At 57.7% G+C, this 12,178-nt stretch overlaps 2 protein-coding genes and 1 non-coding gene across 8 annotated transcripts in view; 2 read left to right on the top strand and 1 right to left on the bottom strand.

Annotated features, from left to right (window-relative positions):
• Positions 1-6,062, bottom strand: part of ZGPAT (zinc finger CCCH-type and G-patch domain containing) — a 22,481-nt gene extending 16,419 nt beyond the window's left edge. The window contains exons 1-2 of one of the 5 annotated variants that reach the window (XM_036322152.1): positions 5,925-6,062; positions 4,752-5,410 (exon numbers count right to left, since the gene is read on the bottom strand). In XM_036322152.1, coding sequence (XP_036178045.1) covers positions 4,752-5,338 — 587 coding nt within the window. In that variant the 5' untranslated portion in view covers positions 5,339-5,410; positions 5,925-6,062. Of the gene's footprint in view, positions 1-4,751; positions 5,411-5,520 lie in introns of all 5 variants that reach the window. The other 4 variants (XM_036322151.1, XM_036322155.1, XM_036322150.1 and 1 more) reach the window with 4 other exon arrangements.
• LOC118663955 lies at positions 2,493-2,596 on the top strand. Its single transcript, XR_004970236.1, has one exon. It is a non-coding gene; the product is annotated as a U6 spliceosomal RNA (small nuclear RNA).
• Positions 5,904-12,178, top strand: ARFRP1 (ADP ribosylation factor related protein 1). 2 transcript variants are annotated; one of them, XM_036322162.1, is made up of 8 exons: positions 5,904-6,032; positions 6,448-6,541; positions 6,778-6,865; positions 7,049-7,131; positions 10,092-10,173; positions 10,394-10,464; positions 11,094-11,194; positions 11,262-12,178. In XM_036322162.1, the coding sequence occupies exons 2-8, from the start codon at positions 6,449-6,451 to the stop codon at positions 11,347-11,349; spliced, it is 606 nt and encodes a 201-aa protein (XP_036178055.1). In that variant the 5' UTR covers positions 5,904-6,032; position 6,448; the 3' UTR covers positions 11,350-12,178. The 2 variants fall into 2 exon arrangements, with proteins under 2 accessions (XP_036178055.1, XP_036178056.1); XM_036322163.1 differs by lacking the exons at positions 5,904-6,032; positions 11,094-11,194 and having other exon boundaries at positions 6,069-6,541.

Here is a 12,178-nt window from a genome sequence, read left to right as displayed (position 1 = left end):
TATTATGTAAATCCTTGCTGATGGGCTAGTCTGCCTGTTACTGGGGGGTTGCCTGCCTAAGGGCTATGCTATGGGGGTATCCTAGATCAATAAAAGCTTGGTGCGGCCTGAGCACAGGAGGAAGCCCTTCCTCCTGAGTTGGACTTACTCGCCTGGTCCCCCAATATTTCTAAATTATCTTGTGTCTTTTCTCTTTCATTTGTGTGCGGCTCTGCTTCCAGGTCCTGAACCCTGATCCACGCAGGACGTGGAGGGAAACATTTACCAACAGTTTCCGTTTTGTTTTTTTACTTTAAAATAAGATATGTGCAGTGTGCATAGGAATTTGTTCATAGTTTTTTTTTAAACTATAGTCCGGCCCTCCAGCAGTCTGAGGGACAGTGAACTGGCCCCCTGTTTAAAAAGTTTGAGGACCCCTACTATAATAATAAAAGCATAATATGCTAGTTAGACCAGACATCCTTCTGGACGAAGCCGGGGCTGTGAGTGAAGCCTGGATCCCAGGTGCCTGCCAGCGGCCAGAGGGAGAGAAGCTTGGGTCCTGGGTGCCAGAGGGAAGCCGGTGCTGGCAGCCGGGGAAGGAAGGCCTACTCTTGCACGAATTTCATGCATCGGGCCTCTAGTAGTACCATAAGCTGGGATGGCTACACTGGTATCAGACATTAGAGACTCCAGTCAAGATAGAAAAGAGCAATGCTGTACACCTGAAACTAATGTAACATAATAGTGAATGTCAAATGTAACATCAGTGAAGAAAAAGATAAAGAAAAATACAATGATAAAAGCATCAACCGATGAGGAAGATAATATAATTATAAACTTTTACAACCTAACAACACAGCCCCAAAAATACATGAAATAAAAACTGATAGAGTTAAAGGATGAAATAGGATAAGAGCTGAGACACCAACACCCCACTTTCAACAGTGCACAGAGAGACCAGACAAGACTCTGAGGAAGGGGAGAACTTGGGTGTCCCGACAGCATGGACCAGCCAGCCCTCCAACGCCCAGCTGCAGAGCACACAGCCTTCCCCGGGGACCAGAATATTCTGCAGGACAGGGCATTCGTGGGGCCTCAACCCGGGTCTCAATAAATTTTAAAACACCGAAATCATAAAAAGTACCTCCACCAACCATGGGGACTGAGTTTACAAATCAACAACAGAAGGAAATCTGGAAGATTCACAAATATGTGGAGATTAAGCAGTGCAGTCTTGACCAAGGGCCGATGAGGGGGTCAGGGGCCAGGCAATACTCAGTTGAATGACCATGGAAACAACACACCGAAGCTGTGGGCTCTGAGAAAGTAGCTGCAAATGCCTGCAGTAGGGAGGAGGGAAACCTCAAGTCCTTAAGCTCACTGTACACCTTGAAGAATCAGAAAAAGAGCAAACTGAACCCAAAGCAGCAGCACAGGAAGAAATAGTAAAGGCACGAGTGGAAATAAATGCCATAGGAAAAAAAAAGGAAAAACAATATGGAATCAACAACCAAAAATAAAATAAAACAAAACTGACAAAGCTTGAGCTAGGCTGACCAAGAAATAAGAGCGCGCTCAAGAGACTGAACCAGGAAAGAAAGTGGGGACCTACTTCCCACCTTACAGGACACACGGGACTGCCAGCGACTGCTGTGAGCAGCTCTATGCCAACAAATTAGGTAACTCGGATGGAAAGGGAAAAATAATAAAAACACACAAATTACCAAAGTAACAACTACTGGGGCCAGAGGCGCCATCTAGAACAGGCTCCCACTTGCCAAAGGTGGACAATCTGCCCAGCAGGTGTGGCTCAGCGGTTGAGTGTTGACCTCAACTGGGAGGTCATGGCTCAATTCCTGGTTGTGGGCTTGATCCCTGGTTGTGGGCTTCATCCCCAGTGGCGGGGTGCAGGAGGCGGCTGATCGGTGATTCTCTCTCATCATTGATGTTTTTAACTCTCTCCTCCTCTCCCTTCCTCTTTGAAATCAATAAAAATGTATTTAAAATTTTATAAAAAGTTGGCACAGTCTGAGCCTCATTAAGGATCAGAATCACAACAGACTGAAATTCATCAAATATATTTAAATCCATGGGTCCTCATCTTCTCAGGATGAAAGAGAACCAACTCATTGGTTCTCTTAAGTAAACAAAACAGAAAACCCCAGCATTTCCCCACCTTTTCTGTGACTGAGCCACTGAGCAGCAAACCATAGACGAGGGAGGGTGTCTCCGTGTACCATTCCAGCTAATAAGTGAAATGAACCAAGAGAAGGAAGAGATCCCTATACGCAATTCCAGCTGAAGCCATGAACGGCACTGAGTACCACTAGTTTTTACGTGACAAAGGAAAGCCAGTCACCGGGGCCTCCTGATGCAAGAACAGCACCTAGAGTCTTTGCCACGAATGCACTCAGGTCCCTGGACCCCACTGCCGGCCTGCGGGCAACAGAGGGGGTGTGCTGGACTGTACCAGGGGCTTCAATGCTGGCTCAAAGGGTCCGGTCCTATGCTTGCTTCTGCAGCACACATACTAAAACTGGAACAATACAAAGAAGATTAGCATGGCCCCTGTGCAAGGATGACATGCAAATTCAGTGAAGTGTTCCATATTTAAAATAAAATGGTCCAGTCCTTGGACAGGGGAACTGTGAGGCCAGGAAGGGCAGGGAGAAAGGATGCACAGCCACGCAGACACAGTGGGCCTGGCAGTGAGTGGAGAAACCAGTGTGCATACCAGTTTGTCTTGTAAAAGAGATACACACCAAAGTGCTGAGGACAGCCTCCCGGGAGGGGGAGGCATGGGATAGAGTGGGGGTCAAAGGATACTCCATGTTATCTACTTTATTGTTTGTAAAGACCCAAAGCAAATGTTAAAAAAAACCTCAGTCCTGGGTGGAGGAAGGGAGGTGTGTGGGGGGAGTCAGCTGGGCCTAAAGCTGAGCTGGAAAGCAGAGTAGCTCTGGGCAGCCTCAGTGGTCACGGACCACCTCCCGGGGCTGCTGCACAGGTGAGTTAACATGTGAGACAGAGACCTGGGGACAGTGCCGGGCGCAGAGGAAGCAGCTGAGAGGTGCGACCACTAACCCTTGCCTGGGACATCACGCAGGGAAGCACAGAGACTCCGGCACAGAGGCCGAAAGGCTGGATCCTCTGCTCCTGCATCTGTGCTGCCGACACGATGTGTCCGCCGGGGAAACTCACGGCACTCTGACCTACCCGCTTCTCTGCACATACACTAAACTTTAACAAATGTGCAGCAAAGGAGGGAGGGAGAGAGGGAGGGAGGAGATATTTGCCAAATAAGACTTGGAACCTAGCAAAAGCCTATTAAGAAATAGAAAGGCCCTGGCCGGTTTGGCTCAGTGGATAGAGCATCAGCCTGCAGACTGAAAGGTCCCAGGTTCGATTCCGGTCAAGGGCACATGCCCTGGTTGTGGGCTCAATCCCAGTAGGGGTGTGCAGGAGACAGCCTATCAATGACTTTCATCACTGACGTTCCTATCTCTCTCTCCCTTCCTTTCTGAAATAAATAAAAATATATATATTAAAAAAAAAAAAGAAATAGGAAGACTGCCCTAGCCAGTTTGCTCAGTGGACAGAGCATCAGCCTGTGGACTGGAGGGTCCCAGGTTTGATCCTGGTCAAGGGCACTCACCTAGATTGCAGGCTTGAACCCTGGTCCTGGTCGGGGCATGGGTGGGAGGTAACCAATCGATGTGTCTCTCTCACATTGATATTTCTCTTCCCCCTTTACCCACCCCCCCTGCCACTTTCTCTGGAAATGAAATATCCTCGGGTGAAGATTAACAACAAAACAAAAGAAAGAAAAAGAGATAGACCAAAGAACTAGAGACAGTTACTCTGAACTGTTGCCTAAAAATGTAAATTATCTACTAGGGACTTCAATAAATACTCCTTTCAGAGGTGAAGTAAAAGGAGCAAAATTGAAGCTATGCTCTAAGAGAAAGACAAACAGCTGTGGAAACTTGAACACAGATGGGTTCTACGGTTAAATCTGTCGGCTAGGGTGATGAACTGGAGACCTTTTTTGTAACATCCTTAACAGTCAGGTGAAGGTGCGTCCTGAAGTATTAATACGTAAAAACCCAGTCACCCCTGCAATCTTCTTTTTTTTTTTTTTTTAAATATATTTTATTGATTTTTTTACAGAGAGGAAGGGAGAGGGATAGAGAGTTAGAAACATCGATGAGAGAGAAACATCGATCAGCCGCCTCCTGCACACTCCCCACTGGGGATGTGCCCGCAACCCAGGTACATGCCCTTGACCAGAATCGAACCCGGGACCCTTGAGTCCGCAGGCCGATGCTCTATCCACTGAGCCAAACCGGTCAGGGCACCCCTGCAATCTTCTTAAAAGTGGTCGAGGGGGAGAGAAGCAGGACAGGGAGAGGGGATGAAACAAGACTGGCAGAAGGATGACAAATGATGAACAAGATGACAACGTGGGAGGTCACCATACCACCCTCTCCAATTCTGTGCCTGGTGGCAAATGTCCATAATAAGCATAAACTTTAGAAGTTTAACTCTGAAGAATAAAACTGGTGACGGGGGAGTTCCCTTCTTTTCAACATAACCCTCTTCTACTCTTGATTTACCAGAGAAAATCCAAGGAAACAACCAAACAAGGACAATGGCTCGAATGCACCAGGGGCGAGCTCCCTCCTGCTGGCACTCTGCAGGGACCAGACGCCCGCACAGAGGGAAGCCACGACCCCCCGTGGCTCGAGGGCCCAGGAGCAGAGCTTTACCTGCAGTTGTCCAGGAAGCGGCACTTGCCCTCCAGGAAGAAGGGACAGGGCTTCAGGGACTTGTGGGTGGGGTACAGGTAGAGCACCCGCACACCCGCGGAGCCGTCCTCTGCCTCTTCCGTGCCCACGACCATGGCGTTGTGATACTCCAGGGTGCCCCAGGAACTGTGGTAGGGGGCGTTCACCTTCGTCCCACTCAGCTCTCCCTCATCCTCCGTGTCCTCCCCTTCATCCTCCTCCAGCCCAGGCTGGCGGGGTCCTGGCCCAGCCTTTCTTTCAGGAACAGCGTCCAGTTCTGCCCTGGGGGCTACTGGCGCCTGCACTGCTTCAGCAACAGCCTTCTGGAAAGCCAGGTACTCGGCGGCGTCCTGCTCTGGGTGCTCTCCGTCCAGGGTGGCCAGCAGCTTGCTCTTCCGGACAGACACCAGGCTGGCCTCGGTGAGCTGGATCAGCTCCTTCAGGTCTCCCTGGAGCTGGCGCAGGTCGGCCAGCTCGGCGGGATCCAGGCCGGCACCCAGGGCCAGCTCCACCTGCTGCAGCTGGGCGCCGTAGGTCCGGAGCGCGGTCTGGAGGCTCTCCTCGTCCATCACGCGGGGGAAGGCTGGTTTCCCGGGTCGGCAGGGCGGTCCTGGGTCCTCACGGGGGTGGTGGGAGCAGAGCTGCAAGGAAGGGAAGCCAGTTGAGCCCGGGATCTGCCGCCTGAACTGCCAAGCCGCCGCCCTGAGGCTGACCCCGAGCCCGGAGCCGACGGCTGCACTCGGGACCTCACCGATCTCTCACGACGGCCCGCGGAGCCGTGTGCGCTCCTCCCCCGTTTGAGGTACGAGAAACAGGCTCGAAGAGATTATCCGCTCCGAGTGGCCTCGGCTCCCTTCCCGGCCTCTCGGCCCCGCGTCCCCCGCCTCCTAACCCCGAGTCCGCTCAGGACGCTGCCCCTCGGCCCAGCCTCCGGCTGGCCTGCCACCTGTGACGGGTGGCCCAGACCGCGCCCCTCGACCCGGGCCGGGAACTTCCTCCGCGCAGTCACCCGGCCGCGCCATAGAAAGGCGGCCAGCCTCACCGCCTAGAGAGGCACGGTACCCGGCTTCCGGCACCGTAGCTGGCCAGCACTTCCTCCCGAGCGCCGCCGCAGCCGGAAGTGCCTATCGCAGGGGCCGCCGGGAGAGCTCCTACCTTCCCCGGGCGGCGGGCCGCTTCCCATCGGGCACTGCGCGGAGCAGCGCGGGTCAGCGTGGGGTCAACGGGTCAGGCGCGCGGCGGCTCCGGCCCGGGCGGGCGCAGGTAGGCCGGGGCTGAGCGCCGGGCCTGACGCCGGTGTCAGGGCGGGTCGGGGCGAGGGCTCCGCTGCCGACCGGCCACTGCACCACACCCGCCTCCGGAAAGCGGGGTGTCCCCGTATGTCGCCTGCAGGGCTCCTGCCGTGAGCCCTGCGCCACCTGATCGGCGGGACCGAGTTTGAGCGAAGGCGCGGTGACCCCCGTCTGGCAGGGGAAGCGAGTCTCTGGCGGCGCCAAGCGGGAGTGGAGTAGTGGGGGCGCCCTGCGCTCCGCAGGGAGCTGTAGGCGGTGTTGGAGGCATTGCGGGGCGGGGCCGCAGGGCGGTGGGCGGGGCCGCACGACCGTGGGCCGGGCCAGGTCGCCAGGGTGGGGAGGCTGGGCGGTCCCGGGCCTGGACTCAGCTCCTGGCACCCTGGCAGGATGTACACGCTGCTGTCGGGGCTGTACAAGTACGTGTTCCAGAAGGACGAGTACTGCATCCTGATCCTGGGCCTGGACAATGCCGGGAAGACGGTACGCTTCCCCCTGTCCGAGGCCCCCTGGCCTGGGCCTTGCACTGCCTGCTCCGAATCCAGTCCCCATCCAAGGTCTTGGGACACCCAAATTCATTCCCCACCCAAGGCCATGGGACAGTCCCCGCCAGCTGCTTTAACAGCAGAACGTCTGTTTGCGGAATAAGCCCGCGGAGGGACATGAACAGCCTTGAAAACGACTCTAGTGCCTCCTGCCTGTCTCTTCCTGTCCCTCAGACCTTCCTGGAGCAATCAAAAACCCGGTTTAGCAAGAACTACAAGGGGATGAGTCTCTCCAAAATCACCACCACCGTGGGTCTGAACAGTAAGGGGGCGATGAGCGCGGTGGGTGTGGGTCCTAGCCCAGAGGGTGCTGTGTCGTCCTTTGAGGCCACCAGCTCCTGGTGGGCCCACCTCAGGAGCACGGGAGCGGGGTGCTGTTCGCAGGGGAGCGGTGAGACTGTCATGGACCCGGGCCACAGCCTCACCGGGACTCTTCTCTCCCCAGTCGGCACTGTGGACGTGGGGAAGGCTCGACTCATGTTCTGGGACTTAGGGGGGCAGGAGGAGCTGCAGTCTCTGTGGGACAAGGTGAGACGGATGCACAGGCCACCTGCCTCCCACGCCATTTCCCTCCAGGTGGCACCCTTGTCCAGTCCCCGCTTTTCCAAAGGGCCTCAGACTCACCTTCTTTACTTCCTGTCAGCAGCTCGGTCACCCTCTTTGTTCCTGAAGCTCCCCCCATTCTACCCTGGCTCCTGCAACAGCCCCCCGAGGGTGAGGATCCACTTCCTTCCTTTGGGCGTAGAGGTGTTGCTAATGAACATAGGGTGAGACAAGGTGGCCCAGAGCCAGATGGGGGGGCACAGTGCCGGCGTGCTCAGCAGCATCGGCCTGGCCTCCCCACTTGGCCCTTCTCTCCGTTCTGGCTTCGGAGCATCCTCCAGAGTCAGGCCAAGATGCCCATGCCACTCTCTCTTTTGACGCAGGGTTTGGGCATTTCTGAGGCAGTGGCGCCCTTCCCCGCACCCCAGGCACGGGGGTAGCAGCGAGGAGGACAGACCCAGCTCCTGCCCTTAGGCAGCTCCCTCGGTGAACTGGCATGATGGGCATGCTGGGCTAATGTTGGGGGCACAGGCATGTCTTCCCGGCACTTGCTGGTGGCCCATGTGTTCAGAACTGAATGGCAAGGTCCTGATTTCTGGTTTGATCCCAGCAGCAGGTACCCGGTCACCCTTTCCTGCCCCCCTCCCCCCCAAGTGTTTCCTCCCACCTTGACTTCCAACCAAGAGGGCAGCTTCTGTCTGTGGCCAGAAGGCTTGGCCATTAAAGCTCTCCTGAGGCAGAGCCAAGCTCGAGCCTACACGTCTGAATCCCAGACCATGTGGGGAGTGAACACAGATCCTGACCTTCTGTTGTAGGCCAGGATCTCCGGAGCTAATACTGAGGCAGAGGTTGGGGTGCAGGGTGGGTGTTGGAAGTGGGAAGGTGCAGGACTGGACAGGGCAAGGTCAGCCTGGGGCGGCCAGTGGGGAGCATTGGAGGCAAGTGTTCCTCATGTGCCCAGGCGGGCCAAGCTGGCCAGGACTCCCTGTCACCTGATGGGCCACCTGGTAGGCTGCCCTGGGCAGCTGTGACCTGGCAATGTGGGTCCTGCAAGAACCAACAAGGGTCTGTCCACTTGGCATCCTGCCCACCACTGGGCAGTAAGGCCTCAATGGGTGACCGTTTCTGTGGAGGCCTCCTGTGCCACTTGAATTCACGCCTCTGCTTGGGGGATGGCTCCTCCAAGTCCCAGGGCTCTGCTAAGGGGAAGCTGGGAAAGGGACAGGAAAGGGAGGACTATAGGCTGGCTTTGCAGTTGGTGTGGCCTCCTCACGAGGGTCTGAGCCCTCTTTCTTGGTGGGCCCCATGGGTTCCTCAGGTGCTTCCTAGCCCCTGTAGAGTGGCACCCCACCTCTTGTGGTAGGGTCTGTTACGCCCACCGGATGGGCTCTCTGCCAAGATGCCCGGGAGGCAGCCAGGGTTTGTGGCCCAGAAGGTCTCCTGCTGTGACACTGGTGAGCGGGCGCTGCAGTGACCAACTCTGCCGAACCCAGCGCCATGGGGTGGGTGGCCGAGCCCTGTGGGCAGTGGAAGTGATGAGTAGGGCCCATGCCCCTCACCAATGCCTAGATAGGCCATGTCTTCCCACACAGGAAGGCCACCTGGCGCTTGGCCACAGGAGGACTTCTGGCCTCTGTCCCTCTAGGCTACACCCCAGGGACTGGTGTGTGTCCACCCAAAAGCCACGCTTGGGCTCTCTCCTGTTCCCAGTGGTTTGTAGGTCCCCCAGGGCCATGGGTGACACAGCCATGGGGTTGGGGTGTGGCGGGTGTTGTGGGGTGGGGCAGCCTGCTCACACTCCACCTCAGCTGTGTGCTCAGCACTGAGCCCTCACCCTACGAGGGCCCAGACACGCTGGGAGTGTAGTCTTCTGCCACCTTGTGGCTGTGTGCGATTCTCACCTGCTGCCAGCCCCGGAGTGAGCGGCCTCCTTTCTGCACAGCGGCCTCCCCTTGTGGGCCTGCCGGCTCTGCCAGCAGCAGGCCAGTGTGCCCGGAGCAGCTGTAGCCGTACCTCACTCAGCACGCAGGCTGGTGTGCAGGGCGCACAGCCTGCAAAGCCCAGGGCTGCCTCTAGCCAGTACAGATAAAGGCTTGTCTTAGGTGGGGCGGGCGTCACCCTCAGGAATGTTCCAGAGGGTCCTTTGGCTTGCTGACCACTGGGTCATCCTGCCCAGTCCACAGCACAGCCTGGCTGTGTCCGGTGCCAGGCAGGAGGGGTGGGGCCCAGTGGCAAGGTTCTGTCATCTGCTCCGCAGTGTGGACATGGCCAGGGCTCTTTTCTGGTTGGTGCAGAATGTGGACTCGCCAGGTCTGTGGCTGTGTCTCTGGTGCCCCAAGCCCAGGGAGTCCATCTCTCAGAAGGCCCTGCTTTTGTGCATATGTTCCACTCGCCCCCACAGCCCCGGCTCTGGCAGTTAAGACTTGGCAGGGGGCTCCCGTGACCCTTGCTGTCAGCAAGCCCACGGTCGACCACCCTCTGGCACCATCTAGAACACACAGCTCTAAGCTCAGCTGGCTTGGTCCTTGGCCCTGCCATCCGGCACAGGGCACAGAGCTGCTGCACAGGTGGCACTGGCCTAGCCCTTGGAGGCCTGTCTTGGCTTGCTTTCGGTGCCAGTATGAGGCCCCACTGGTGCTCTCCGCTTCCGGGTCTGCTTGGGGACCGGCGTGGTCCGGGCTCCTCCAGCCTCCAGCTCCAAGCCCCATTTCTCCTTTCGGGCCGCCATCAGGCCTGTGGTCATGGGTGGCTTTTAGGAGCCGGCCCTGAAGTAGGATATGGGATACAGCCCCTAGGAAGTGGTCAGCAAGTCCTTCCTTGAAGGGCCTGTGGGGCGTACCTCCACCCTACCTCCCCACCCACAGAAGGCACCCCATATAAGGATCTTGCAGCTGGGGGTTGGCTGAGTGCCCATGGCTCACCCTCTGCCCCTTTGCCTTCCCCAGTACTATGCTGAGTGCCACGGTGTCATCTATGTCATCGATTCCACTGACGAGGACAGACTGTCGGAGTCCAAGCAAGCTTTCGGTGGGTACAGCCCACCCGGGGCTGGGGGGCTGTTCATGTCCAGTCCGCACATCCCATGTGTCTGGCGCTGGGCCATGTCAGGTCAAAGGGTCCTGGCCATGAGGGAGTGTCCCCGCCTGTGAAGAGGTTGGTAGGAATGTATGGACTCCTGGGTGTGGCTGGGTGGTCAGGGGGAAAAGGGGGAAAAAAGGGTGCTAATGCCTCCTCTTGCCTATTCCAGAGAAGATGGTCATGAGCGAGGCTCTGGACGGTGTCCCCATCCTGGTGCTGGCCAACAAGCAGGATGTTGAGGTGAGCCTGCTCCCACCTTCCTCAGACACCCTGCACGGCGGGTCTGCCCCAAGTGCACAGAGCTCTTCTGAGGCCTCTCCTGGCTGTGCAGGGCACTTTTTCTCCACTGGGGGTGCGGGGGTCGGGGGGGCGGGGCAGCTACACCCTGTCTCTCTGCAGCCCTGGGAGACCCAGATGACCCGCAGAAAGCTCTGGAGAGGAGACAAAGGTGGTGTCTTTTCAGGGCGGAGTCAGAGCTGACGCCAACCTGTCTGCTGCTCTTGGAGTTGGCAGCGGTGCTAGCCCTACTCCCAAACCAGGGGCTGTCTGGGGAGGGACACAGGCCATTCTGGGGACCACCAGTCAAGGGCTGTGCGCAGGGTGGGTGTTTACAGCATCCTGAGGGTGCATCTTAGTTTGCTCCCATCTGCCTGCTCGTAGCTGTCTGAGGCCACTCACCAGGTAGAACCCTCCTGGGCAGAGAAGCCCTGAAGGGCCCACCTTGGCCTCCCATCCTGTTCTCAGCCCCCATCTTTGAGCTCTGGCAGCTCTAGGGACTGCCCTGGGGGCCAGACAGTTTCTCTGATGCCGGGAAATGGCCTCAGGCGGGATGGGCTGTGCCTTACAGCCTGCCCCCCTGCACCCCCCAGACTTGCCTCTCCATCCCGGATATCAAGACGGCGTTCAGTGACTGTACCTCCAAGATCGGCCGGCGGGACTGCCTGACCCAGGCTTGCTCAGCCCTCACGGGGTGAGTGGGGCTCTCACCCTGCCCCAGGGTCCCGGGTCGCCCCACCTCATACCTACTGTCTCCACAGCAAAGGGGTGCGCGAGGGCATCGAGTGGATGGTGAAGTGCGTCGTGCGGAATGTGCACCGGCCGCCGCGGCAGAGGGACATCACGTAGGTGCAGCCGGCACCTGGGGCACGTACAGCTGGTGCCTGAGCCAGGAGCACACCTGCCAGCTGGAGCCACCAGTCCCGGGGCTGGGGCTGGCTTTGCCTTTGGATTTTTTCATTTGCTTTGTTTTTTCTCTAAGACAGACTTTTGTGTCCTGAAAAGTGTAGGTGCCCGGAGGCTTCTGCCAAGGGAGTGGGGGCAGCAGGGCCCACTCAAGGCCTGGTTTTCGGCCCTGTGGGTGCCCTTTGGAGCTGCTTGCCCCAGCCTGGCCTGGGCGGGGCTTCAGGAAGCCCGGTTGGAGGTGGGTTATCCATCCACAGCATGCCCACGAAGCTCGGCCTCTGCTTCCTCTGATCATGGAGGTGGGCTGGGAGTTGGAGTCACCTTGAAGGAGGCCTAACCCACATCCCCGAAGGCCTGCAGGTCCTGGGCTCTGGTGCAGCCCCAGGACTGGCTAGGTGTGATCTGCCTAACCATGTGGACCCTGCTGCCGCCACCACCACCGGCCCACGTCAGGGAGCAAAAAGCTGGGAGTGGGAGGCCCCTAGCACACCTGCCACCACCTGGGACGGCCACGGCTGCCAGCTCAGGGATGCGTCAGGGATGTGGGGGTGTTGGGAGGTGGGCTGGGTCCCTATGTTGCCCCATTGGTGCCTGTGCTCCCAGCTGAGCGTGAGGAGTGCATCTCCTTCCAGGCCTGTGCCCAGCAGCACAGGCCTTCCAGGCAACGCTGGTCCTGGGGCCCCTCTTCACATGGCCCCTGTGGGAGCTGGTGACCAGCAGCCTGGCCAGGGTGCCTGTGCAGAAAATAAAGGCAGTCTGCGTGGCCCCTGTG

The sequence above is a fragment of the Myotis myotis genome, unplaced genomic scaffold, assembly GCF_014108235.1.
Source record: "Myotis myotis isolate mMyoMyo1 unplaced genomic scaffold, mMyoMyo1.p scaffold_m19_p_9, whole genome shotgun sequence".
NCBI lineage: Eukaryota > Metazoa > Chordata > Mammalia > Chiroptera > Vespertilionidae > Myotis > Myotis myotis.
Note: the sequence above shows the minus strand (reverse complement) of the source record. Positions and strands in the feature narration are given on the sequence as shown.

Bases quoted from the DNA above. Each gene is read 5' to 3' on its own strand.
- ARFRP1 (XM_036322163.1), top strand. From the start codon at position 6,449: ATGTACACGCTGCTGTCGGGGCTGTACAAGTACGTGTTCCAGAAGGAC. The intron at 6,542-6,777 runs GTACGCTTCCCC...CCTGTCCCTCAG, and splicing joins TGGACAATGCCGGGAAGACG to ACCTTCCTGGAGCAATCAAA. The intron at 7,132-10,091 runs GTGAGACGGATG...TGCCTTCCCCAG, and splicing joins TGCAGTCTCTGTGGGACAAG to TACTATGCTGAGTGCCACGG.